This window comes from Motacilla alba, unplaced genomic scaffold, assembly GCF_015832195.1.
Source record: "Motacilla alba alba isolate MOTALB_02 unplaced genomic scaffold, Motacilla_alba_V1.0_pri HiC_scaffold_34, whole genome shotgun sequence".
In the NCBI taxonomy this organism is placed as follows: domain Eukaryota; kingdom Metazoa; phylum Chordata; class Aves; order Passeriformes; family Motacillidae; genus Motacilla; species Motacilla alba.
This window is the reverse complement of record NW_024037436.1, coordinates 339,635-366,432: the sequence shown is the minus strand read 5'-3', so window position 1 is coordinate 366,432 and position 26,798 is coordinate 339,635. Positions and strand designations below refer to the sequence as shown.

The 26,798-nt window shown below is 52.5% G+C and overlaps 2 protein-coding genes across 2 annotated transcripts in view; one reads left to right on the top strand and one right to left on the bottom strand.

The window, feature by feature from the left end:
- Positions 1-26,798, top strand: part of LOC119696597 (zinc finger protein OZF-like) — a 216,142-nt gene that overhangs the window by 91,469 nt on the left and 97,875 nt on the right. The window lies entirely within an intron of this gene.
- Positions 4,641-14,772, bottom strand: LOC119696536 (serine/threonine-protein kinase PAK 3-like). The gene is made up of 12 exons (XM_038126279.1): positions 14,595-14,772; positions 12,206-12,319; positions 11,706-11,743; positions 10,648-11,302; positions 10,359-10,422; positions 9,478-9,526; positions 8,353-8,462; positions 7,478-7,595; positions 6,986-7,085; positions 6,371-6,567; positions 5,324-5,461; positions 4,641-4,874 (listed from the first exon to the last, which is right to left on the bottom strand). The coding sequence occupies exons 1-12, from the start codon at positions 14,770-14,772 to the stop codon at positions 4,785-4,787; spliced, it is 1,851 nt and encodes a 616-aa protein (XP_037982207.1). The 3' UTR covers positions 4,641-4,784.

Genomic DNA, 26,798 nt, shown 5'->3' with positions numbered 1-26,798 from the left:
ACGCTCCGCCAATGGCGCCGCCGCTGCGCCACGCGCGCCCTCAGCCCGCCCCCGGGGCCCTGCTTCGCCCCGCCCCGCCAATCAGCGCGCCACACCCACGACTGACGGCACCGGCGGCCAATCGCAGCCAGGGGCGGGCTCCGCGCACGGCACAGCCCCGCCCCGCGCTCGCAGCGCCCCCCGGGCTGCGTGAGGGCAAAGCCGGAGATGAGGAACAGCCCCGGAACGGGCCCGGGCCCGGGCCGGCGTTGAGCTGCCAACACAAACAAACTTCTCCGCAGCTCCCGCCACGCCTTTCCCGGCCCTGCGGCCCCGCTGCCTCCGGCTCAGCGGGGAGCCCTGGAGCCTCACTTCTCCTACCCCTAATCAGGAGCATCAGCGCATCGCTTCCATTTCCCCCAAAAAGGGAAAACTGCCCAAAGCCCCTGTGGATGAGTAGGGGAGGGCAGAGATTTCTGGCAGAAAACTCCAAAAACTTTGACCAGGATAACAAGAATCAATGAAGACCCTCAAATCCAGCTTTCCCCCACGCCTCCCTCCTTCCAGCTGCACCTCCTACCCCGGCAGTGCCGCAGACAGGGAGTGGGGCCATGCTCACTTCATCCCCCGGGGCTTCTCCCTCTGCTCAGGGAGGCACTTTCTCTCTCCCACCGCAGACTCCTCCAGGAGCTTCTCCAGCCTGAGTCCATCCCATGGGGCACAGCCCCCCTCCTACTGCTGCAGCGTGGGTCACTGTGCCACGGGGTCAGTCCTTCCAGGACAGGCTGCTCCAGCGGGGCCCCTCTGGCCACGGGGTCACAGCCTCCTCTCAGGCACCCCCGTGCTCCAGCGTGGCTCCTCCAGGGGCTGCAGGGGCATCTCTGCATCCCCCTGGATCTGCAGGGAGATCTCTGCATCCAGCACTTGATGCCATGTCTGGGGTCACCATTTGATGCAGTGGTCTTCAGGGCAGTTAGGACTTGGTGGAGGGAAGGAGAGATCTTGACTCCATTTCAGAAGGCTGGTTTATTATATTATGATATATATTACATTAAAAAAGACCACACTATAACTGTACTACAAAGAACAGAGAGAAAGATTCATCAGAAGGCGAGACAGGAATAGAAAGGAATGAATAACAAAGTTCTGTGACTCCCAGAGAGTCCGAGAACTGCTGCCTCCTCAATTGGCCACCAAGTAGAAACATCCCACACTGACCAATCGAGAAAGCACCTGCTGCATTCCACAGCAGCAGATAACAAATTGTTTACACTTGAAGCTGAGGCCCTCTCAGCTTCTCAGGAGAAGAAAATCCTAGCAAAGGGATTTTCATAAAATATCATAACTACAAGCACTGCCATCTTTGGAAGCGCCAATAATCGGCTGAGCTCTGCCTGAAGCTCTTCTAACATTCCCCATGCCCTTCCCAGCACAGGGAGGCTCTTACCTCCTCACAGCTCCCTGGGCTGGATTTGCAGCCCCTCCTCATATGGGATGCTGGGCTGGGAGATGGAGCAGGAGAGAGGGAAAGGGGCTCTGACTTCCTCCTCACCTGCCTGGCTGTCCCAGTGTGAGATACAAAGCTGTGTTTCGTGTCAGGTACATACAGGCAGCGTGTGTGCTTGTGATTGTGATATGTGTGGAAACTGATCATGGGACAATTAGAGGATGAATTCTAATAAAATAACTGAGGTAGTAAAGCATGGAAGAAGGCCTTTGAACTTATCCTTTGTTTGCAATTAACTGTTATAGCATCTGAATTTAAGGATGTTGCTGCTGGACAGGAACTTTCTGCACGTAGCTAAGCATTTAACAGCTTTGCAATAATAACCTTTTGAAGTATAATTTTAGAATATTGCTTGTAGTAAGGAGCTTTGAAAATATAAGTTTAGAATATATGTAAAGGAAATATGCTTATCTCAACACCTTAGCAAAACAGTAAAAAGCGGCTTAAGAAAGGAAGATGGACATCAACCCAAGGATTGATGGCTTCGACCAAGGGAAGCTGGACATCACTGTTACAAGATTTATAGTCTTTGTAATTAAAAGGTGGACCCACATCTGGAGTCCGGACCGCACCAGCTGGGAGGCCTCTTTCTTCTTTCGGAAGTCGGACCCCACCATCTGGGGATACTCCTTTCTGGGGTACATCCTGAGAAAAACTAACTCACAATAGTGTATAGAATTTTGACGTAAAAATCGGGAATAGAAACTGCTGAGAAAAGCTTATGTGTACCCCTATAAATACCTGTACGCCACAACCATCGGTGTGCAGTTGGAGGGAAAACTTCCCCCACTGTACCCAGCGCTGTTTTGCTCATACTTTACCACATTAATTAATAAATTGGTTACTGCTTGAATATTGGCCTAGTCAAGCTTCTTATTTATAACACCAGTCTGGAGCGTCCTGGCGCTGCCGAGGCCCTTGGAGCGTCCGGCGCTCAGGAGCCCCAAGCTCACGGCTGCTTTATAAAGCTGACAAAGCAGGCAGCATGGGCGTTTGTATGATCTGCAGCAAACTGGGTTCATTGGTACAGGAACAGGGCACAGAGCTGAACAGGGTCCAGGGACAAAGACAGGGGGCAAGCTGAGGGCACAGGGGTTTTTATATGGGGTAGTGAGGCTGGAGCTGAGGGTCAGGGTCCAATGGATATGGGGGGAAATGGTGCAAAGGAGGGGTTAAGGGTTGGGTCAGCAAATAGGGAAACAGGGGTGGAGGAATGCAGTAAACCAGGGCCAGTGGAGGGACAGAGAGAGGAGAACATTCTAGGGACTAACCGAAGATGGGTAAGAGGGATTGAACCAGGGTAATTAGGCAATGGGCCAATGGGGTAACATAACTTTACATGAATCAGCATGTGCCTGCAAAGATCTATGGCAGAAGCAAGCTTCTCACCATAACCTGGAAATCTATTCTTCTTATTTGGGACCAGTCCTCCACAGGTGGGGGATTGAGACTCTGACAGTTGACCCCTGGGCCTCCACACCAGTGCATTTTCCTTTTCTTCACAGCCTCCTTCTATTTAATCCAGACAAAATTTAGGATTGACAAATCCTGGCTTGGGGGAGCAACAAGGGGTGAGCAGCTTGGGTTTTGTGAGAAATGAGCATCACTCTTTAGAATTTTTGAAAGGATAATAAGGGACAAATCAGTAACAGTGCTGGGTGCTTGGTGATGGCCAGAGGCACACCGGTTAACCATAGCAACTCTTCTTATCTACTTTTTCCACTGCATTGGTCAAATACATATTCATAAGAATAATACATATTCAAACTTTTCTTTGAACTTATTTACATGTTCCAGGAATTCCTTAGGTTAGTTTGACCCCACACCTGCCTTTTTAGAGTATGTGCAGGAATCGTGGATTGTTGTTTGGAGGGTTGTGTGTCACTTCCTCACAAGGGCCCCCTGATCTGTGGTTGCAGCAGGCGACAGTTATTGACAGTGGAAGGGTCAGTGGCAGGGGTCCTCATCACATTCCTTCCTGAAATGTTCTCTGACCATGCAGACGGTTTTAGCTATTTCCACAAGTACTTTAACTCTACATTAGCTATTTCACAAATATCTCTGAGTTATTATTGTCAGTTAGTTAAAAAAAAAGGCATTAGTTATTATTTCAAACTACAGCTACTTCAGCAGAAGATAACATTCTAATGCACAACACATGGCATCCACTTCCATATTTTGCAAAAGCCAAAACTATAATGTATGTTTTTCACACTGTCCACAAACTAAATTACCATCCGTAAATGATGTTCTGAGGATATGAGCTGCACAGGGGCCAGGGCACTGCTCACAAAAAGCTGAACAAATTCTGCTCTAGCAAAAGCAGTTAAAAGGGATTACAAACTGTGGTTGTGATAGTTTATGAAAATCCCTTTACTAGGATTTTCTTCTCCTGAGAAGATGAAGGGCCTCAGCTTCAAGTGTAAACAATTTGTTATCTGCTACTGTGGAATGCAGCAGGTACTTCCTGTAAATGTGGGATGTTTCTACTTAGTAGCCAATCAAGGAGGCAGCAGTTCTCAGACTCTCTAGGAGTCACAGAACTTTGTTATTCATTCCTTTCTATTCCTGTCTCGCCTTCTAATGATTCTTTTCTCTCTGTTCTTTGTAGTATAGTTATAGTGTGGTCTTTTTTAATGTAATATATATCATAATATAATAAACCAGCCTTCTGAAATGGAGTCAAGATCTCTCCTTCACTTCACCAAGTCCAGACTGCCCAGAAGACCCACGGCAATAACAAACTGTGCTATATCAAAATCGTTGTGATTAAGAATAATTTGCAAAAGTCAATAAATAATAGCAAAAGCCAACACCACATAGTTATTTATCACAAACCCAGGGGAGGTTTTTCCCTTGCATGGAGCACTTGGGCCTTCCCCGGGCCCCTTCTGGCCTCCTGCAGAACCGGTGGCATTTTGCAGCACACTCAGTTTGTAGCCAAGAGTCGGGTGCAGCCGAGAAGGCTCCAAGTGCCTCCTTCCAGGCTGACTCTGCAGATGCCGAGGCTGCTCTGGGCTCTGCCAGGGCTCTGCTGGGGCTCAGCTCTGGGCCAGCCTGGGCCCGCTCTCCCCTCACATTGCTCCGGGCAGCTGAGCCACAGGGGGAGAAGGAAGGGACATGGCAAGGGAGCTCAGGTTTAAGAGAGGTTTTATTCAAAAAACTGCCATAACAAACAGGCTGACATAAGAACTATAACAAACGGGCTGAACTAACTACCGTAACCAACTAGCAGTGCTAATTACCATAACTAACTAGCTGTCCTAACTACTGTAACTAAAAGCTGTCCTCAGGTGCTTCATCTCCTCCGCTGCTCCCTCAGTTGCTTTGCTGCAGTGATCAGAGGGGTCAGGCTGGAGAGAGGCTTGGCTGATGATAAAAATGGGTGCTGCCAAAGGATAAAAAAGAAATAAATGAACTGTTACTTTCCAGAGTCAAGCTCCTCACAGGCTCTGTTGCAACAGGACAAAGGGAAATGGCTTGAAGCTCAGGAGAGGGAAGCAGGCTCAGATTCGATCTATGGAAGAATTTTTTAACCAGGAGAGTGGGGAAACACTGACAGAGGGTGCCCAGAGATGCAGGAGGTGCCTCCTGCCTGGAAACATCCAAGCTCAGGTCAGGCAGGGCTCTGAGCCCCCTGACCTGCTTGAAGATGTCCCTGCTCGCTGTGAGGCACCAGGTCCAGATGGCCTCGAGAGGAGCCTGCCAAGCCAAAGCAGGCGAGGATTCTGCTTGCTTTGCGTGTGGAAAGCAGCGAGACTGGCGCCTATCGGAGGGCGCCCCACAAGAAAACCCCTCCCTGGCGCTGCTGCTTCCGCTGCAGCCCTTGGCATTCACCTGCAGCAGCTCCTGGGCCGACCAGCGCCGCTCCTCGTCCGGCTCCAGGCTGCACTCGAGGAAGTCCCGCAGCAGAGCCGACAGGCGCCTGGGCTCCTGCAGCTGCGGGGTCCCGTTCTGCCGGATCAGAGCGCGGGCCTGCAGGGAAAGCAAACGCAGCGCTCTGCCAGCTTCCTTCACACCCACACGTGCTCACATCGACCCCGGCTCCTCAGCCCCAGCTCCAGGGGCACTTTCCTCCCTGGCACAGATGCTGCTCAGAGCTCATGCTTCTATGCCAACCAACAAACCCAAACCCTGCTGCTGCCACAGCCATTGCAACATCCAAATGATCTCGCCTTGAGAGCCAGTTTCATTGGCTGGCTTTGTGAGTAGGAACCTCCATCAGAAATAGCACATTTTGCTTCTCCAAATATGGACACCAGCTTTACAGGCCATTTTCAGGAGTTAGTGTGGTCTGATTGTGTTATTTCAGAGGATTCTTACATCAAGTGCATCTCTGCAGTGCCACTGACACTCAAGGAAATGCATTCCTGATGCCCCAGCCCAGAAACTGCCAGGCAAGAAACAGGAGGTTTGTCGTGCTAAAAGCTCAGGCTTGGTGACATGGATAAAGTAGCCTGGACTAGGAAAGAAATATGTTAGACCATGGGATGTTAAACAGTCATCTTCATGTTTTCGACAAGTTTCCCAATGAGAAGAATCAGGAGGGAGATCATCTTGCAAAACATCTATTAGAAACTCCTGCAGAAATCTTGTTGGGTTTGGGGGTGGGATTTGGGGTTGATTTGGGGTTTTCTTGCAAGATAACATTAGAGCTGATGCACTTGCTTCACATTTTCAATTCATCCTCACAGCCAGAAGAGCTGCACCAACGTAAATCCCAAAGCAAATTGTTGCTGGAGATGTAGAATATTCCTCTGTAGTGAGCCTCCAGTTCTCTGGGAATTCCCTTCCCCACGTGCAGAAACCTCCAGCTGCTGCTCCCCGTGCAGGGTCCCCCTGTGCTCACAGGCCTCTGCACCCCCTGGAGAATTTGCCTCTTACCATGGCCCCCGTTTCCCTGAAGTAAGGAGGTTCTCCTTCCACCATCTCGATGGTCACAATGCCAAAGGACCAGATGTCCACCTTGGGGCCATAAGGACATCTGGTCACAACCTCTGGGGCCATCCAGTGAGCAGTGCCCACCATGGAGCTGCGCTGGTCCTGCTCAGGGCTGAGCTGAGCGTAGAGGCCAAAATCAGCTGAGGACAGAAACAAACACTGTCAAAGGCAGCTGGAATGAGGAAACCAAGCACAAAGATTCCCCACGCTCAGCCTGAGAATGCAGTACTGAAGTCAGCTGGAAAAGTCCTCAGGGCTGTAGCCAAGGAAGGATGGAACTGGGCCCTTCAAGGAACCCTCAGCTTTCAGGCAGTGGCTTTTCAAGATTCCCTTGAAGCTTCAGATTCCCACTGCTGCCCCTCTGGAAGGGCCAGAGCCAGAGCAAAGGCACTGCTGACACCCTGCTCCTCTCCTGAGCTCTCTGCACGGGCAGCCGCTCTCAGCTGGCAGCAGGGGCCGGGCAGTGCCCCCAGCAGCCCTTGTGGGGCTCTGGCCGTCCCTGGGAAGCAGCCCCACACCCGCAGCCCGGGAGCGCCGTGCCTGGCCAGGAGCACCCACCCAGCCTGACAGAGCCGTCCATTCCCAGAAGGATGTTGGAGCTCTTCAGATCCCTGTGGATCACCCGGTTGGAATGGAGGAAATCCAGGCCCTGCAGACACTGAGAGAGAACAAGAAACACAAGGGCAGAAACCAATGGCCGGAATATATCACACCAGAAAGGACAGGTCAGATTTCTGCCAGCAGCAGCTTTGCTGTGACAGGCCAGGAGTGCAGTGCACGCAAGCTCCAGGCAAACGGCTCCAGGCAGAGCTGAGAACAGCAAGTCAGATGCAAAACAGACAGAGAGAACCACACCAGCAGGAGAGAGAACAAGAACAGAGTAGAAGTGCAGTGATGCTGGCAGGCCGTTGACTGCAGAGGCTCTTTCTTCTCCAGCTCATAAAAACAACAGAGAAACAAAGGCCTGAGCATGGAGCCACTCCTGTTCTCACACCTGTTTGGAAGGACCATCGTGTCCAAGGCAGGGGAGTGGCAAGCAGGATCCCTCACCTCCCGACTGACAGCTGCCATCTCTCCTTCAGCCATGCGTGTCTGTCTGACAACGTCCTGCAAAGTTCCTCCATCCATGTATTCCATCACCAGCCAGAGATCTCCATCAACAAGGAAGCTGGAAGAGGAAAACAAGGGCATGGAGATGAATGTGCAGAGCTCAATTCCCCCATGGAAAAGCCTGGAGTGGAGTTTTGTCTCCAGGTCACTTGTCAATGAGGACAGAATCAGATGGAGAGACATTCCTGCCAGGCTGCACAGCCCTTGGAATCTGCACAGTCTGAAGCAGAAGGAGACACCTGTGAGAAAGGAGAGGCCTCAGATGGCAAGCAGGTGAAAAATGCAGTTTAGCAACAGCCCAGAGCAATGTGGAACCACAACACTTGCCCCCAGCTGGTTCAGCTTCGGAACTCATCAGATCCACCCTTCCCTCCAGAACAAGGCAACACAACTGCCAGGCTTATCCAGGGGAGGAGGCCGTGCAGCACTTGGGACAAAAGCAGTCAGAAAACCTGTCAGGAAGTCCCTTCAGAAACAGGCAAGGCCATGGAAAAATGGGCAAATGAGGCATTTCTGGAAGGAAGAACCTGGTCTTCCTTGCACCCGCAGCAATGGGAAAGTGCTGGGAAGAAGAAGCCAAGGGAAATAATTTCTGCTGTGGTTCATCAGCACTTGTTGGAAGACACAGCAAACAGGGTCAGCTTGAAGGAAAACCCAAACCAAAGCAACAAAAGCACATGGAGGGAGTGAAGTGCCAGGCTGTTGCTTTGGGGAGATATGGCTGGGTCAGGCATTTTCAAAACAGGCTACAGACTGAGGATGCCAGGAAAGGTTAACGCAGGGCCCATGCACGGGATAAGAGCTGAGGCACTCACCTGTCCAAAGAGTTGACAATGTTGGGGTTCTTCTTGTCCTTCAGGAGCAGGATCTCATTGACAGCTCGTTCCCTGTTCTGCCCTCTGAGACTCATTTTCTTGATGGCCACCTGAAGGGACACTGCAGAGCTTGAACTGGAGCAGTCTGTGGCAGGAGGCCACAGCAAACACGCAGCGAGTCTTTTTGGAGCCACGGAGCCGGGCTGTGCCAAACTGCCTTGGCATGGCACACCAGAGCTCAGCAAGTGCCATTCCCACAGCCCACTGCTCTGCTCCCTGGGGGCTGCTCACAGGACACATGGCCAGAGACATTTGGCCTTGCAAGCTCTGCAGAAATGGTCCCTCAGCTGTCAGCTTCAAAGCTCTAACAACATTCTCTGCACCTACAGTCTGCCCAAATGGCCTTAACACTCTTATTATTATTCAAACACATTTTGCAAGCAGGAAGTAATTCTGCTTCTGTGAAAACAGAGCAAAACAGCCAGGAACCCTTTAGCAATTCTATGGGATTTGGTCATGATTTCAGATGCAGCTGCTCTGTTTGGGATTGCACAACAAAGCAAACACCCACATCCATTGCTCAGGTCATCCCTGTCACAGGCTGTCACTGACACCAGACCCAAACACAACTGCAGGCTTTAGGAGAGGGCTTTGCTCTGGACATCCATCTTCTCATTTCTCTCCCTCTCTCTCTGTCAACAGCTGAAGTAGGACTAAAACCCCAAATTGAGCCCAAGCACGGTCTCTCCCTAATTAGGCCTTGAGGTACCCTTTGAAGACAAAAGGCAGGATGGAAAAACTGCTAAATAGTATTCCTGTCCGAGGCTGGGGTGAAGATAAATTGGGCCTCAGTCTCCAGCAGCTGATGCATTCACGTTTTTAGACATGAAGACCAAGCCAGCGTGTCCTGCTCTGACAGACACCGCTGCCCTCCTTTCATTCCTTTGGGCTCTTCAGAAGGACCAAGTCTGTCCCAGCTGTGCTCTGCAGGCTGGCACTGCTCTGCCCCCAGAGCAGCAGCCTGGGCAGGAAAGCTCTGCTGGCCCCCAAAGCTCCAGCCACAGCTCCCAGCAGAGGGGAAAGCCCTGGAGAGCTGCCAGACGTGCTGGGCGTGTTGACACTGACCTCTCCTCCCGTGGCCCTGTCGAGTCCTTTGTAAACGGTTCCGAAAGCCCTGGAGACAAAACAGCAGAGAAGAAAGAAGCAGCGCTTTAGGCCCTGGCAGTGAAAGCCAGCCCAGACAGGAGATCTCTGCTGCCTGCAGCGGTCACAAACACCTGGGGGCATCGACCCTTCCAACAACAGCGCAGCAGCCACCAGCCCTCTGCCACGCAAGGTGTGCGAGAGGAAACTGAGACCCAGCACGAGGGAATTGGGCTGGAGCAAATCCCAAATGTCCACGCTGAACTGCTTTAGTTCAAAACCTGAGGTGAGGAATGGGTGTCTGAAGAACTGGAAATGAATGCATTTCATCCTTTTCCATTTCCTGCCTAAGACCTGCAGGTTCCACAAGGGCTCTGCCATCAGGCAGGGGATGCATTTTCCCCCAGAGTGCCTCAGCTCTGTGTCTGTTACGGAATGTATGGGGCCTACTACCTGTGCTAGCATAGAGCACTTATTAGTTCGTCTCTGGTTTCTGATTCTAAACTATTAGATAAATAATCCTGACCAGTGGATATTTTTTTGAAAGAAAATATTGGAAAGAAATCTTCTTGAGAACTGTTTTCTGACAGTCACCAGATGGGGAGTTGCTCTTTTAGGCAATGCAGTTCCAGGCACAGAAGATCTTCCAGGTTGTATTCCATGCTGTGGTCAGGACACTGCCAGCCTCAGGGGCCTTTGGCAGAGCCTTCTGACCACAGTTATCAGTTCTGATCAGGACTGGGAGACAGCAGGATGGTAGCCCAGTGTCTGAAGGTGTTTGGAGCTCTCCTGGCTTCTCACTTGATCTTGCACCAGCACAACACCTGGCCCTGCTTGTGCAGAAGCAGCTGCCGGGCACTTACCCTTGGCCAATCTGCTCCACTTCCAGGTATTTCTGGGCAGGCTCCGCCTGGCTCACGGTGTTCCCTGAAAGAAACCACGTGGAAGACGCTCCCTCCCAGAGTGAGACCCGCCTTGCAGCAGAGCCAGAACGCAGCCCCACTCCCTGGGGCCCTGAGCCCCTTGGTCTCAGCTGGGGAAGGACAATAAATGACTCGGTGACATTCAGCTGCAGAGCAACACTGGGAGCAGCTGATGCCGAGACACACACACAGCCCCCTGCTCGGGCACACGGGAACAGAGCAGACGTACTCAGCTGCACCAGGCACCACTCCCCTCTCCCCTCTGGCTGCAGGGCTGTGCTGCTGTCAGAATGTTCAGCCCAGGATCCCACAGCGGAGGGAGGTTCCGTGTCCTCTTCCCAAGCAGAGGGAGCTTCTCCATCCTCTTCCCAAAACGCTGCAGCTTCTCCATCCTCTTCCCAAAAGGCTGCAGGTTTGCCATCATCTTTCCAAGCCAGGGGATGTTCACTGTCCACTTCCCATGCTGGGAGATGTTCACTCTCCTCTTCCCAAGGCACAGGATGTCCTCTGTCCTCATCCCACACCGGGAGATGTCCATCATCCTCGTCCCACACCTCGGGAGCTTGGCCTGTCTGGTCCCACACCAGGGGACATCCACCGTCCTCGTCCCACACTGGGAGATGTCCACTGTCCTCGTCCCACACCGGGAGATGTCCACTGTCCTCGTCCCACACCACGGGAGCCTCGCCGTTGTATTCCCACACCGCGGGATGTTCACCCTCGTCTCCCAGAACAGCGGGAAGCTCACTGTCATCCCCTGGCACTGAGGGAAGTTCACCATCGTCCCCCTGAACAGCGGGAAGCTCACTGCTGTCTCCCTCCTCTTTGGCCTCCTCTTTGGAAGCAGAGGGAGCCCCAGGAGGGGCTGATGCTGCTTTTGTGCCCTGTGGACAGACGGCAGCGTGAGGGACAGGAAGTTCTATCTCAGTTATCACCTTATTTATCCTCAGCTGCACATCCAGCTGCACTAAGCAGAAATTGGGTTGGGAGCTGTTCCAACTAACACTGGGCTAAAGTCACCATTGCCACTTATTGTTGGGAATTCGATATTCCACCATGGCTAAAGCCAGCAAGCAATCCTCTGCCTGCAAAAGCAGACCTGCAGCTCTTCAAAAGCTCTTCAGCAGAAAAGGAGAAATCTGACAGGGATCCCTTGGCTGCTGCTGCTGCTGCAAAGACACTGACAGGAACTTTCCTGCAGCCTCCCAGGCTGGCACTCGGCTGCCACATGCCGAGCTGACAACTCGCTGCACAATTCCAAACACCAGAGGTTCCTTTCCCACTCACCAAAGGAGGAGCTGCTCGGGATCCAGACATGAGGTGCCCTGCAACGGGAGAGGGAACATGAACCGGATGCTGTCAGGAGAAAAACTGCCTGTGGTGGGAAAAGCCACAGAGCAAGGCAACCCCGAGAGAGCATTTTGCTTTCACAGCATCCCTCCAGGAGCCACAGTCCCTTCCCACAGCAAGCAGGAGAACAGCACAAAACACTGGGCTGGGTCAGTTCTTGGCCGGTGCAGCAAAGGGAGGGAGTTCCAGGCTCTGCTGGCACAGACTCCCCGCTGGAGGGAACAGAACCCCCCAGGGCTCATTGCAAATGCTGTGCACGCCCCGCTGGCTGCAGACACCCCCTTTTCCAGCTGCAGCTGCTGGCAGGAGCTCTCCCAAAGCAGGGGTGTCTTCATGGGGATTTGGTTCCAAAGTCAGCTCAGCTCCAGAGGAAGAACAGAGAGCACACAGCAAGGCCAAAGCCACAGATGCTGCACCGAGGGAAAGCCTCGACTTACGTGCCAAGTGGGTTAAAAAATACCCCGCATAAGCCACAGAGTACAGGGTGCAAGCTGCAGCAACCATGTGCTGGATCATTCTGGCTGCGCTGCACACGTCTGCAGCCTGTAGCCCTGCAAGCACAGAAGGACACCCGTCAGGCCTGGGCTGGCTGCTGAGAATGCCTCGGGCAGGAGGATCCTCCGGCAAGGAGCCCAGAGCCACTCTGGACACTGAGGCCTCCGTGTCCCACAGCAGCGGGGACACCACGGGGACAAGGCGCTGTTCCTGTGACATCACAGCAGCAGCTCACACAGAAACCGCCTGGAAGGTTCTCCTGTGTCACAAAGGAGCACAAAGAACCCTGCCAGGGCACAGCCTATTGCCCAAAGCATCCAAGAGGAACTCGGAAAATGCAGCAAACAAGGACATCCCATAGCCCAGCCTGAGCACTGAGGAGGAACAAGGACGGGACCAAAGCAAAGGAAACATGACCTTTAGCCACTGATACTTCTGACTAAAACCAGCAAGCCTTGTTCCATCTGGGATCTTTGTTCTAGTTCTAAAAACAAGCAAGGCTCTCCACTCTAAATACACAGAGGGCAGGAACCGGGGAGGAGGTGGGATAAGGAAGGAGAAGGAGGAGGGAGAGAGGAAAAGGAGGAGCAGGAGCAGGAAAAGAAGGAGAAACAGGAGGTTCCAGTGGCTGCAGCTCCCCCGGTCACGGGACCATCGCCCCTACCTCATCCTGCAGGAGAGCGGGGAGGGGGAGCTCATCCCAAATCTATCGGGGGTCCCTGAGAGGGTTTTTTAAATTGGGGTGTGTTTGGAGCTTGCAGATTTTGGAATTAACCTCAAATATCGTCTGGCGTCCCTGGGAGGTTTTTTTTCTGTGTGTGTGTAGGTTTGGATCTTGCAGGACCCCAAAGCTGAGCCCCTTGGGGGAATCTTTGGGGGTCCACGTGGCCATTGCCCAGTATGGGCAGGGGGAGGACACTGGTCCTGGGGACCCCCGGGAGAGCAGAGGAGGAAAACCCCTGGGACCCCCGGCGTGGGGAGAGCTGAGAGGGGCAATCCCAGAGCTGGGGGACCCCTGGCTGGCTGGAAACGGGGTGCAGCCGGGAGAGGAGGGACCCCTGGGACCCTGGGATCTCAAAGTAGAACTTTAGCAGAGAAGGGACCCCGTGGACCCCCCAAAAGCCCCTGGATCATCCCTAAGCAGGATGCCGGAGAATGGGGAACCCCCTGGAGCCATTAGACCTCCCATCATCCCAAGGAAAAAAAACCTCTGGAACCCCAAAAGTGCAGAGATCAGCAATAGGGAGCTCCGGGGAGAATTTTTGGGCTCAATTTTGATGTTGTGGAGATTTTCATGGACACAAGACTCCTGCTGACTTCTAGAGATCAACTTGGGCAGGAGGAACCTCTACTCCAAGGTGCTCCCACCCTGGTTTCCCCCAAGCCGGGATTTGTCATTCTGATTTCTCATTCTGAAGCTGTGGCTGGATGGAAGAGGAAGGAGGGGAAAAAGACCTAGAGGAGGAAGAGGGACAGAGGAAAATGAGGCGCAGGAGCATGAAAAGAAGGAGAAACAGTAACGATATTTGATGAGGGAACTCTGCTAGTCCTTAGCTCAACTCCTTGGTTAAATTTTGTCTCCCCTTTTGTCCGGCTGTGGAGGACAGTGAAAAAGCGGCTCTGGTGGATGCCCGGCATCGGGCCAGCGTCACCCCACTCCAATGGGACATGTCCTCGTGAGGCCCTGTGCTATGGTGATGCTGTTGTTGTTGCTTGTGCCTTTCTTATGTTTTTATCTTTTGCATTAAATGCTTGTGAAGTGTCCCCGGTGTCCCTCGCGTTCCCCTGGCGCCGGCAGCCCCGTCCCTTCCCCCGCTCCCGCTGCCACGTTCCATCCCGGCTGGAGGAGCCTTGGAGCTGCCGTGGGGGCCGTGGGGCTGCCCCGGGGGCTGCGCCCCAGGCCGGGACCGCTTCCCAGAGCTCCCGGTCTGCCCTTGAGCCTGGAGCAGCCAGCGAGGGCTTCAGCTGGGACGGCAGAGAGGCGCTGCTGGGGGGTCCCAATTCAGTTCGATTTGGTTGGTTTTTTCTTCCATGAGGAGAAACAATTCTGGGAATTTTCTGCCAGAAGTCTCTGCCCTCCCCCACTCATCCACAGGGGCTTTGGGCAGTTTTACCTTTTTGGGGGAAATGGAAGCGATGCGCTGATGCTCCTAATTAGGGGTAGGAGAAGTGAGGCTCCAGGGCTCCCGGCTGAGCCGGAGGCAGCGGGGCCGCAGGGCCGGGAAAGGCGTGGCGGGAGCTGCGGAGAAGTTTGTTTGTGTTGGCAGCTCAACGCCGGCCCGGGCCCGGGCCCGTTCCGGGGCTGTTCCTCATCTCCGGCTTTGCCCTCACGCAGCCCGGGGGGCGCTGCGAGCGCGGGGCGGGGCCGTGCCGTGCGCGGAGCCCGCCCCTGGCTGCGATTGGCCGCCGGTGCCGTCAGTCGTGGCTGTGGCGCGCTGATTGGCGGGGCGGGGCGAAGCAGGGCCCCGGGGGCGGGCTGAGGGCGCGCGTGGCGCAGCGGCGGCGCCATTGGCGGAGCGTCTGTGCGGGCCCGGGAGCGGCGGCAGCGGCCGGAGCGCGGGGAGGCGGCGGCGGAGCTCGGAGGCGGCCCCGGCGCAGGTGGGAGCCGCGCTGGGTTGTGCGGGGGCTCGGGGCTGGCTGCGGGCCGAGGGGGCGGCAGGGGGCTGCGGCGGGTTGGCTGTGCCGTGTGCGGCCCGTGCTGGCCCTGGGCTGAGGGCGCTGCGGGAGCGGCTGCCCGCGGTCTCCTTCCCGCCGCTGCCTGGGCAGGAGCCGCTGCCGGAGCAGCGCTGGCTCGGCCCGGTTGCTGTGGCTAGGACAGAGGTGGCTGCCCCGTGGCCGGGGCTGCGCGGGGAAATTGCCGTCGCCGGAGGTTTCTGTGCCCCGAGGAGACAGCGGAGTCCTGGCAAAGTGACTTTATTGCTGAGCAGAGGGAGAGCCCGTGGGGCATTTGCCGTGCGCTCTCTGCCAGTGTTGTAGTCCGCAGCCTCCTTTTTATCCTCCTTTTCCCGGCCGCTTCTCCCTCTGCCTTTGCCCACGGGCTGAGGTACTTGGAAGGTTCAGAGTTCCCGATGCGCCTGCTGCATGTCCTCGTTAATGTGCGCCCCCACTTTTATGTAACAGCCGATATTCATGGCTCTGTGAAGTCTTTGTTGTTCTCCAAGTTCAGGAATTCAGCGAGACTTCGTCTGAGCAGCTGTCCGTGTTAGTTTGTAACATTTACTGAAACTGATGGTTTCTCCCATTACTTCCTTATCTACAAGTCTATCTCCAGGCAGATTCACTCATTGACTCTGTTTTTTCTTCCTGAGTCCTCTTTGGTTTTGGGATTATTCTCGGTGCCCTCATTCCCTGTCCTTTTGTAGCCGTTTCTGGATCAGGAGGCCTGGCTGCCGCCTGCATCCCCTGGCTCAGCTGCTGAATGAGCTGCACTCTCAAGGTGTGGAGCATGGTACAAAGATGAGAGTTGCTGTAGCACCTGAGAGGAGAAACAGCATTTGTTTAACCTGTGGTCTGCCAGGGAACCAGGAAACCATGTTCCATTCCCATCCTTTCCACTTTTGGGCAGGAACATGAGCTGCTTTCTTATTTCCTTTTTCATCAGTTTCACGACTTATGGTTTGTTATTTATTTGCAAACAGCCATTTAAATAATTTAGTTTTCCACCAACTCCTGCTTTTTCTGCTAACAGGTTAGCTGATCCCATCCCGTGGTGAAATGTTGTGTTCCTCATTTCAGTGGATTGGTGGGCAGGAGGGTCAGGAGCTGGCGCTGTCTGGTTGGTGATTATTTTGAGTACAGCTTGTAATCTACTTGTTATGGTTGAAATTGACAATTTAATTTTATCAATAATTTGCAAGAGCCAAATTATGATATAAAAACAAAGTACAAAATTTATTTTGCTCAAATTGACAAAATTTCGGTAAGCCACGGATTGGACTGAGTCTAGCCCGGGAATAGACCCTGGGTGACGCGCTGAGCAGCTCCAAGCACTGGCAGCTTCGGAGTGCAGCGAGCACACCGAGTCTCCTCCACGCAGGTTTTTATCCCATTTTTCTTGCCGCGGGCTAGGAAGTCCATTGTCCTTTTCATAACCAAACAAGTTCTAAAGGTTTCTCCAGTCTAGTAGAATGGTATCTGATGGAAGGTGGTCCTGTCCTCGATGTCTTTGGGAATAATTCATCGGCTTCTGGTCTTGTGCTAGACAGGACTAAGCTTAACAATACACAGTCACATCCCGAGAGAGATATCCTTGTTATCACTCTGAATTTCGATACTCAGCTTTTACTGGACATCTCTTTTACAAACTGAGAGGTTTCCCAGAACTGTTTTAAAATTCTAAACAGTGTGTTCTCCCCCTTTTAGTCGGGAGTATCCAGGTGTGCTGCTGATGGCGTAATTCCCTGTGTGGTTGCAATCTTGAAACCAAGGGTCCCTGTTGGGTTTAACATGTAAATGGAGTCTATTGGTATGGTATGTGTTGGTATTTTACTGCAGACTGACTTTTCTTGGGTTTTTCCTTGAGAACATGTCTAGACGTAACTTTCCTTGTATCCCTTTTTACTTCAATATTTATTTACTTTATTATTTTATATTATTCTGAATCTATTTCTCTATTCTAATAAATATGAATTTTGACACTCATTCATAACATACTGATGCCATTAAAATGATAAATGGGTTCTGTGGCTCCTGATAGGAATTCGTTGGGGTTCCCAGGGGCTGTCCCATGGTGTTGTAGGATTTGTTCTGGTGGCTGTTAATATTTTTGCCATTTTTGGGCACTCCCTCAGGAGCCAAGATCACTTTTTTGTGATTAAATCATCGTATACTTTGATCCTCTACTGATTTCCTGAACTTGTGGTAGCAAAAACACCCCAGTGCTCTAATCCACCCTATATGACATAGACAATGACAACACATGTTGAAGTGGCAGAGGGATGATTCCTCCCCACTTATTTTAGTGAAGTTTTTAACAACATTCTCTATTTGCAGATTCCATCTGTGCAAGCAGGCAGAGCTTGGGGTGAGGGGCAGAGGGAATCAGCCCAATTCCTGCCCCGGGCAAGAGACCCGGGTCCATTGTCCACCCTTGGCCCAGCAGTGTTAATTTGCATTTCTAAAGTTCCCCTCCAGGCTGCCTGGAATGAAGCTTCTCTTCCAGGGCAGCAATCCAGTGACTCCCACGTTGTCTCCCCCAGTACCTCGGTATGTCCTGCTGCTTTTTGTTGCTGCCTTTTTTTTTAACAGTATTCTATTAACTGTGACACACACACACATACCCAAGAAGCTTCTACTTCTCTTAGGAATAAAAATGGATTCTGACACCCCTGGCCCAAACCTTACTGATGCTGTAAAAGTAGGATTCTTAAGGAAAAAACATTCTAATGCTGTAATCTTGTTACCGAAACAGTGGGAAGAGTCTAAACTCTTCAACAAATCTTTAGTGTTAGAGAATCAAGGTATTTCTTGGATCTGGCCAGGATATGCAACAGAAATAATTTCATCCTGACGTAGCCCGGGTATGCAGAGAAAACCATTTCACGACACACATATTATAAACGTAGTTGCCAATTAAATCAAATCAATAATTTGCAATAGCCAAATTACGACAAAATAACAAAGTATAAAATTTATTTCGCGTTTAAATAACAAAAATCTGGGTCAGCCACGAATCGGACAGAGTCTAGCCCAGGACTTAGGCTCAGGGTGACGCTTACACAGCTCTGAGCCCCTGCATGCACCAGAGTGGTAGCGGCACGCCATAGCCGTGTCCAAGTCCAGTTCTTATACTCTGTTTCTTGCCGCTGGCCAGGATGTCCTTTGTCCTTTTCTTAATCAAGTGAGTCCAAAAGCTTCTCCAGTCCAGGATAATGCTATCAGATGAAAGATGGTCCAGCTCTTGATGTCTCGGGAATAATTCATCGGTTCCTTGTCTTGTGCTAGACAGAACTTGAAAAGCCACATTTGCAATACACAAACCCTCCCTTACTGGAAATCTCTTACATGTTAAGGGATTTCCCAGAAACAGACTACAGGCCTGAATGGATTATCCTAGGATGTGTTGTCGTAATTCTTTACTTAGTTAAGATTCCCAAAACCTCTGTGCCTAAACTGTGTGCCACTTTGCCCCCTTCACATGTAAATGTGGTCATGCTATGTATGGTATGTGTCTGACAGTAGGTTTCCCAGCCCTTGCAGGCTGCTTTTTCCTTAGCCTGTTGAGGACTTGCCTGGACAAGTCTCCTGGGATAAAGCAGACCCTTAATTTCTTTATAGCTACTTCTTAACCTTTCTATTATTTTCTACTCCTATAACTATATTATACTAATATACTATTTTATTTTCTTATGAATTTTGACCTATTCCTCACACACGGCTTTTACTAGATTTTCCCTAAACTTTATATGGTCTAAACCCCATAGAAATCCATTGGTTTAATGTTCATTGCTTCTAAGTTGAGTATTTTGTTTCCTACTAGACTGGGGTTCCTTCCCCTCTGGTGTTGATCAGGTCCAGACTCCTGGATTTCCTTCTCAGCCTTTTCCAGACCAGGTGTCTCCAGCTGTGCTGGGGGCAGTGTCTGGGGTAGCTGTTGGTTGCTGTTTGCTGCTGGGCGTTGCTGTTTTGTTGCTGGTCCTTATCTCTGTGGGTATCTTTTGGGCTGTTCCCAGTCTGTGGAGATGTTAAACTCATCTCCATTGAGTGGAGTGAGATGCCTTAAAAGAAACCTTTAAAATTTCTTTTCCCAAGGGAAAGGCAAACCAAGGCTGAGTAGAGATATAAGATTTAAAAGAAATAACCTGTCCTAGGTTGACTATATGAGGCTTTTATCCCAAATCGTCTTGCTCTGTTTATGCTGAATAATAAGTTTTGCACCTTTAAGACTTGTCCTGAGATTGAACGGGGGAGAGAAGAAGCGCATAGTTTGTTTTCAGACACTGCACTCACTCCTCCACATTCCTGCTCCTGCACTGTGTTATCTGCAGATGGACGGACAGTGGACAGAGCTCTCCTTTGTTTTAGTTAGTTTTAGCTAGCTGAGGCAGAGAAGTTCCCTGGTCGGTGTTTTTTTCCTTTTCCTTTGGAGCTGTTTAAACCTGCTCTGGCCTGAACACCAGCAGAGCAGCGGCAGCTCGCACCTGTGGCCACCGGGCCGGGCCTGGGCCGCGGCATTTCCAGCACCAGAGGGACTGATAAGAGACTGAGTGAGCCAGGCTGCAAACCGGGGAGGGGACTTTTCTGAGTTTATCATCTCTTTTTTAGCAGCAAGAGGTTTTCTTGTTAAATAAACTTTTTTTTTCCACTTTTCTCTAAGGAGGTATTTTCTCCTTAACCGGTTGTGGGGAGGGGCCAATAAAATCTGCTTTTCTACAGGGGCACCTTGGCGGTTCTCTCCCAAATTTGTCCTGAACCAGGACATAACCTTGTTATATTTTGCAGCAATGCAATGCCAGGCAGCCCAGTGTGTGTGTCAGGGAGCCCCAGAGTGGAATTGTGCCGCTGTCTTGCCCAGCAGCTGTGGCGAGTGCAGGCCCAGCAAGCCCTGAAGCTGCAGCAGTGGCAGCAAGGATTGGCGCCAGTGGCTGGAGATGCCAGAGGAGGGTGGGCAGGCAGAGGATTTGAGCAGAGGATGTGTGGGCAGGCCCAGGGCCTTGGCCCGCTCTGGAGCCCTGGCTGCTGCTGCGTTGCCTTCAGTGCAGGCTCAGGGGCGGCCTCCCATCCTCCTGCTGCGGGCGGGAAGTGCAAATCTCCTGGGCTTCGGAGCCCTTGAGCCCAGGCTGAGGGGTCCCCCCGTGTTCAGCTGTGCTGGCGGCTGTTTCTGGCCTCAGGGACGCTTGGCATGGGCCCCTTGGCCACCAGTGCTGCTGCTTTGCACTCCTTAGGCAGGAGCCGATGTCCTGGCTGGGTGTTGGGAGCAGCCAAGTGCCAAGGCAGGCTCTGTGCCAGCCCAGCTTCCTGTGGGAGAGATTTCCCAGGAGACAGGATTCTGGCCACAGCCTGCCTTAAATGTTCATCCCTTATCTGCACCCTGCTCTAGGTGGAGAATTACCAGGGTGAGGAATTCCAGAGGTGAATTGCAAGGGAGATAATTGAATATCTGCTCTGGGTCTGGCTCTTCTTCTTGCCAGAGCCAATGGCAAAAGCCGTACCCATGGCATCTTGGTTTCTATCACCAGCTTCCAAAGGTGTTTCTTTCTTTCCCCATTCATTCTTTCTCCCTGAGCTGAGCTCTGGGGGTTGCCAGGGGTTCTGGAGGTCCCATTGTATTCCCATAGCTGCCACAACCCCTGAAGGATCTTCCTGTAAAATGAGTTCTGCTTTCTGAGTCTATTGCTTTCACAATCCATTATCTTGAAATTGTTTATTTCAGAAATACCTTAATAAGTGATGCAGTGGTTGCTGAAGCAGTCAGAATTGCTTTTGCCCCCCTGTTAGGTGACATGGTGTCAGCAGAAGCTATTGAAGCCTTCCTGCTCAGGGCATTTCAGTGCCAGGCTCTTGCAAGCACACACAGCTCCGCCGGTTGAGCTGACCGTGGGGCGGTGACCTGCGCTGGGTCTGATTCCCCGTCCTTCCCTCCCTTGGAACAGGGTGTAGCTTTTAGAGACCACTTGTCCTGGTTGCTTCAAAGTAATTTGGAGAGGCTCCATACACAATTTTCCCTCTTTCCCTAGGGCTGCCCACACTTCAGGGTTCACTTTGGCATAGGCCTTGCCGGACATTTGACACATTGGTACAATAGAACTAGCCTCTCTGTCACCCTTTATAATATTAATTTTGTGTTCCCATTTTGGCGATATAATCCCTTCCAAGTAAATGGTAATCACAATTAGGAGCAAATAAAAATTCATGCATTTCAAACCCATCCCCCACATCTGCTAACAGTGGTTGAATAAAACCTCTCCTCTTTCCCACTTATTCCCCCAATAATCAAATATATTTTTGCTTTTTTCCCCCCCTTGGGTCTAAGATACAGAGTGGATTGAGAGGCCCCTGTGTCCATCAAAGGCCTCCTCCCAATCCAGACTGGTATAGGTAAATAGCCAAATTATGCCAAATTAAATAATTTGCAAGAGCCAAATATGGGGCAAAAAATATATAATTTATTTTGCAGATTGGATTGTACATTTTTCCAGCCGCGAATCAAAGGAGCAGAGCCGAGCCCAGGTCTCGGCTCTGGGTGAACGCAGATCTGACCCTCTGGCGCATCAGAACTGGTGAGTTCACAAAGTCTGTCCAAGTGAGTCCGGGTTTTATACTCCTTTTCCTGCCCAAAGCTACTTTTCCTTTGTCCTTTTCTTTGTTGACGAATATTCTGATGCTTCTCTGGCATTGGAGAATCCTATCAGATGGGTAAACAGTGCCGAATCCAGAGTCTCTGGAATATTGATGTGGTTCCCTTGTTTTCTGTCTGTTGGCCGTAGACTTCTGTCTCTCGCTTAGACAATGCAGCTTCGGAATACACATTACAGGTCGGAGAACTCATTCGTGTATAATGAAGGTTACGGGAATCCCCATTTACATGCTAGTTACATTTTACGGGAACTTGTTTTTACATGCTAGTTGGGTTACGGGAATTTGGTATTCACACAAAACAGCTTACTGGAACCACATCATCTCTGGTTTATCTATGATCACTAAGGGCCGGTGATAGCTCAGATGTCCTGAGACCTGCTTGGAACTTCCATAGGAGAAGTTCCCCTTTACTTTGCTACTTAAAGTTTCTATTCAGTGGACAGCTGTGGAGGTTACAAGCTGATGAGGAAACCAATGTCTCAATGCCTGTGTAGGATTTTTAGGATTCCAGGTACCCTTTCAGTGTTAAACCCTGAAGCATGATTTTAACTCATATATTGTATATATACCTCTTTAGTGTTATAATTTATTTGAGCACGAATTTTAATATATTTCTAACAAGACCCACCCTGAATGTTCTCAAGGGCTCCAGTGTGGTGGGTCCCTGGTGTGATGGGAGCTGTGACACCCCTGCCAATCCATGTCCATCAAGGGCTGGACTTGCTCGTGCTGAGGGTGCTGCTGTCTGTGCTTGCAGTGTCCCTGTGCCCTGCAGCTGGAGCCCTGATTCCTTGCCAGGGGCTGTTTGGGTGGGCTCTGCCCTGCCGAGGAGGGCAATGCCTCTGCCAGGTGCTTGTGGCCGAGCCCGTCCCCTGGGTGCTGGGGCCCCCTTGGGCCCTGGGGTTGATCCCTCGGGGGCTGTAGGAGCTCTGCCATGGCCTTTGCCTTCAGCTTGGCCTTTTTCTGCTCCCTTCTTGCATTCCCCTGCTGTGCCTTTGTGCCCAACTGCTCCGGGGCCTTCTTGTGCCACTCCTGCAGCCGCCCTCAGTGCCTGTGGGTGCTCATCCTCTGACAGCTGCTGAGCTTCCTGCAAAATCATTCCTTTCTCCAGTGACCCAAACAAAATCCTTAAAAGAAAATCTTGATCCTTCCATGTACAATCCGCATTTCCCAGCTGTTCCTTTGTCGTCCTCCTTGTGCTCAGGGTCCCCTCCACAGCCCGTGTGGCAGAGCCGGTGCCTGTGCTGCCGCAGTGTCCAAAGGCGGCCCCCCCGGCGGGCAGGGCCGGCAGCTCCACGGGGCCGGGCAGCGGCCGGGGCGTCCCGCAGCCTCCTGGGGGCCGGGGGCCGCTGCCGGCCCTGCCCGGGGCTGGTGGGGTCAGGCAGCGCCCGGCGCTGAGCCCCGGCTGCCCCACAGCCCCGGCCCGGCCCCGCAGCTCCCCACAGGCCCCAGCCCGTGCTCCCGGTGCCGCAGCTCTGCGCCCGGTGCTGCCGCTGCCCAGCACAGAGAAACCCCCTGGAATCCTGACCTCCTTCTTTTCCTCTCCTGGAAACTGGGGACAAAAGGGACCTGGATCAGCTGGCAAATTTTGAGGCTAAGGTGGTACCAAAAACCAGATGTCTCAATCCTCAGTATTTTTCTCTTCCTCCTTTTTTCCATCATCCTTTTCTTACCACATAGATTTCTCCTCCTGCTTCTTGCCTTAACCATAGTCCAGCACACTCCCCTTCACCCAATGCCTTCCCAGCACTCCAACACCATCCATCCCTTGTTGTCCAAATCCCTTCTCCACCTCCCTTATTCCCCCTTGCGATTCCATGTCCTTAATTACCTGTGGGGGAATGTGCAAACTCACTCAACCTTCTCTCAAGGGACCCTTCAGAGATATTTTGGGATCATCATCCCTTTGGCACAGGACCCCTTCCTGGCTTTCCCTTTTCTACCCTCCATGGGTGCCCTGCCATGCTGACTCCCCAAAATGCCAGTGCACTCCCTGATGAGATTTTCAGTGCTCTCTCCCTGCTGCCTCTTCCCAGCTCCCCTGATGTGTCACTCGTCTTTCTCCTGGTCACTCTCAGGTACCCAATCCATCCCCGGTGCCGCCGCCACCCAAGGGAGCTGATCACCCAAACTGGGTGAGGCACCTTCAGCTGCACTCACTGCCCGCTGCCCCGGACGGTGGAAGGAATTCCAGACGAGTCCCAAGGTGTGTGGAAAAATTGACATCACCAGAGGATTCTGTCCACCAAGAAGACAGGAGGAGTCCTGTAAAAGTAATTTCATTCCTAAAAAAGGGGGGAGAAGCCATGGGACATTTCCCACGGGATCTGTCCATTTGTTGGAGGACACAGCCTCCTGTTCATCCTCATTTTCCTGTCTGAATCTCCCTCTCCCTTTCCCCATTGGCTGAAGTACTTGAGAGCTACAGACTTCCCAATCCACCTACTACATATCCCCTTTAATACTTTCCCCACTTTTGTATAGCAAAGGATATTCAAGGCTCATTGTTGTTTTTCTCGGAGTTCACGAATTGAGCAGGACCTTGGCTGAGCAGCAGTCTGTGTCATCAATCAATAACATTTCCTGAGGCTGGTGGCTTCTCCTGTCACTTCCTTATGTGCAAGTCCCTGGCCCTATCCCTGAGCAGGTTGACAGCATCTGTTTGTAGAGACACTTTCCTCTTGTTCCTCTCATGGGGGTTCCCCGTTTGTGGGACATCCCCCCTGGAGCAGGGTGTGCCCCCTTGCTGCAGCCCCGCCCTCAGGCAGCGCTCAGCCAATCAGAGCGCGCGGCGCTGATGACTCAGCAGTGTCCGGGCAGACCCGCGGCTCCCAGCGTTCCCCACCTGCGCCCCCCCCTCGGCCGCAGCGCCCCCCGCGAGGGGAATTTGGGGAGGTGGGAGTGGGGCAGCGCCAGGGCCGGGCCCCCCCGCGCTGTCCTGGCGGGAGCGGCTGCAGTGGGGACCGAGTGCGGGCGGCAGCGGCCGAGAGCCCAGCGCTGCCCCAGCCCGAGCTGCCCCAGCTCCATCCCTGCCCCTCCGCTGGGATGCTGTGGGCTTGGGGGGAAGAGGGAGCCGGCAGTGGGTGCTGGGCCTGGGGGCAGCAGGAGAAGGGAAGGAGAAGCAGGGTTGAGGAACAGAATGATCAAACGCTGCAGGTGGGAGGAGAAGGTGGGATTGTGCAGGAGGAGGAGGAATAGCAGGAGGAAGAGGAGTGTGTGGAACAGCAGGGACACAGGAGGATCACAAGGGGTAGAAACAGGAAGAATCACAAGGTTCCACCCCTCCCTTTACCTGCAACCTCACCCCGCAGCCCCAAGTGTGTTTCCCCCCCTTACATGTAGCAGGTGACTGGGGAGGGGAGCCATGATTTTCACAGGGGTGAATCTTGGTGTTTCTGAGCTTTCTTGGGCTAAATGTTTTTTCTTTGTTTTTTGTGGGTGCTGAATCTTTATATTATAGTGTGGGTTTCAGCTGAATCTTGATATTTAGGAAGTTTTTGATCTGTGTCTTGAAGATTGCAGGATTTCTGGGCTGAATTGTGGTGTTTTGGAGGTTCTTACAGACACAAGATGCCCAATGAATTCATGAGATGAATTTGGGCATATAGAAACCACCAGTCCAAGGTGCTCTCATCTTTGTTTTTTAACCCAAACCAGGATTTTTCATTCCCAGGGTGTGTCTGCGTGGAGGAGGCGGAAAAGCCCTGGAGATCCGTCAGGAGGAGGGGCTGCAAACCCAGCCCAGGGAGCTGCGGGGAGGAAAGAGCCCCCCTGAGCCAGGAGGGCGGCCGGAGATCCAGCCAGAGCTCAGAGCTGGTGAAGAAGCCTCATGGCAGGGAGAAGCCACACAAGTGCTTGGAATGTGGGAAGGGCTTCAAGTGGAGCTCCAACCTGATCCAGCACCAGGTGATCCACACTGGGGGAAAGCCCTATGAGTGTGAAGAGTGTGGGCAGGGTTTCAGCTGGCGCTCCAACCTGATCCAGCACCAGGTGATCCACACTGGGGAAAAGCCCTATGAGTGTGGGAAATGTGGGAAGTGCTTCAGAGACTGCTCTGACCTGATCCGGCACCAGGTGATCCACACTGGGGAACGGCCCTACACCTGCTTGGAATGTGGGAAGAGCTTTGGGTGGAGCTCTGCCCTGAGAAGACACCACCAGCGGTTCCACACTGGGGAGAAGCCCTACGAGTGTCCCCAGTGTGGGAAGAGGTTTCAGATCAGCTCTGATCTCCTCGTACATGAGCGGATTCACACAGAGGAGAGGCCCTTCCACTGCCCCGACTGTGGGAAGGGCTTCAGGCAAAACTCCGACCTCACCAAGCACCGGCGCATCCACACCAGGGAGAGGCCCTACGAGTGTGGGGAGTGTGGGAAGAGCTTCTTACAGAGCTCTCACTTGACACAACACCAACGGAGGCGCCACTAAGGGAAGCCCAGTGAGTGCCCCGAGTGCGGGGAGAGCTTTGTGCGCTGCTCCAGCTCCATCCCCCATGGGAGGATTGGTGTTGGATGATGCCCAGTGACCCCCGTTGGGCAGAGCCCTGGTGACCCCTGATTGGGAATCAAACAGAGAGTAAAACAATGGAGCTGATAAGAGGGGCCCGATAGCTGAGGCCTGATTGAGCAGAAACCATGGGAGACACAGACACAGATAAAGGCACCCTGGGCAAGAAGTGAGCAAGCAACATGTGGTGAGACTTTGTGGTAAGATAATGTTACCAGGTGACCATGATGCCATGAAGAATGTGTAACCAATGGGAAATTGTTCTCAAAACCAGAGCCCTATAGAAGCACCATACAAGTCAAACCCTATAGAAACGCCTGGTACACTCAATAAAATTGGCTTCTGATCTAAACTCAGCTGTCCCCGTCTCTCCATGGTCCATAACCCCTGTTGTGGGTGATCCCCGTTGGGTGGGGGGAAGGTGCCTGAGAGATTGCTTTCCCCTCTTCTTGTGCTGCTGTGGTTTGGTTGGTAATAAATTCCCTCGCTGTGCCCAGGCTGGCTCTGTTGTCCCTTTGCCGGTGCTCGGGCGTTCCTTCTCTCGACTGCCAGGCCTCTCCTCAGCCAATCAGCGAATGGGATGAACAAGATTCAGCCAATGAGAGCGAGCAGGTGTGATGACTCCCCAGTTGCCAGGCAGACCTGCAGCACCCAGTGTTCCCCCCCTGGACCCCACCCTCCATGCCCAGTCACGGCCCCCCCCCCCCCCGCGGGGTCCCCCCAAGTCCCTCC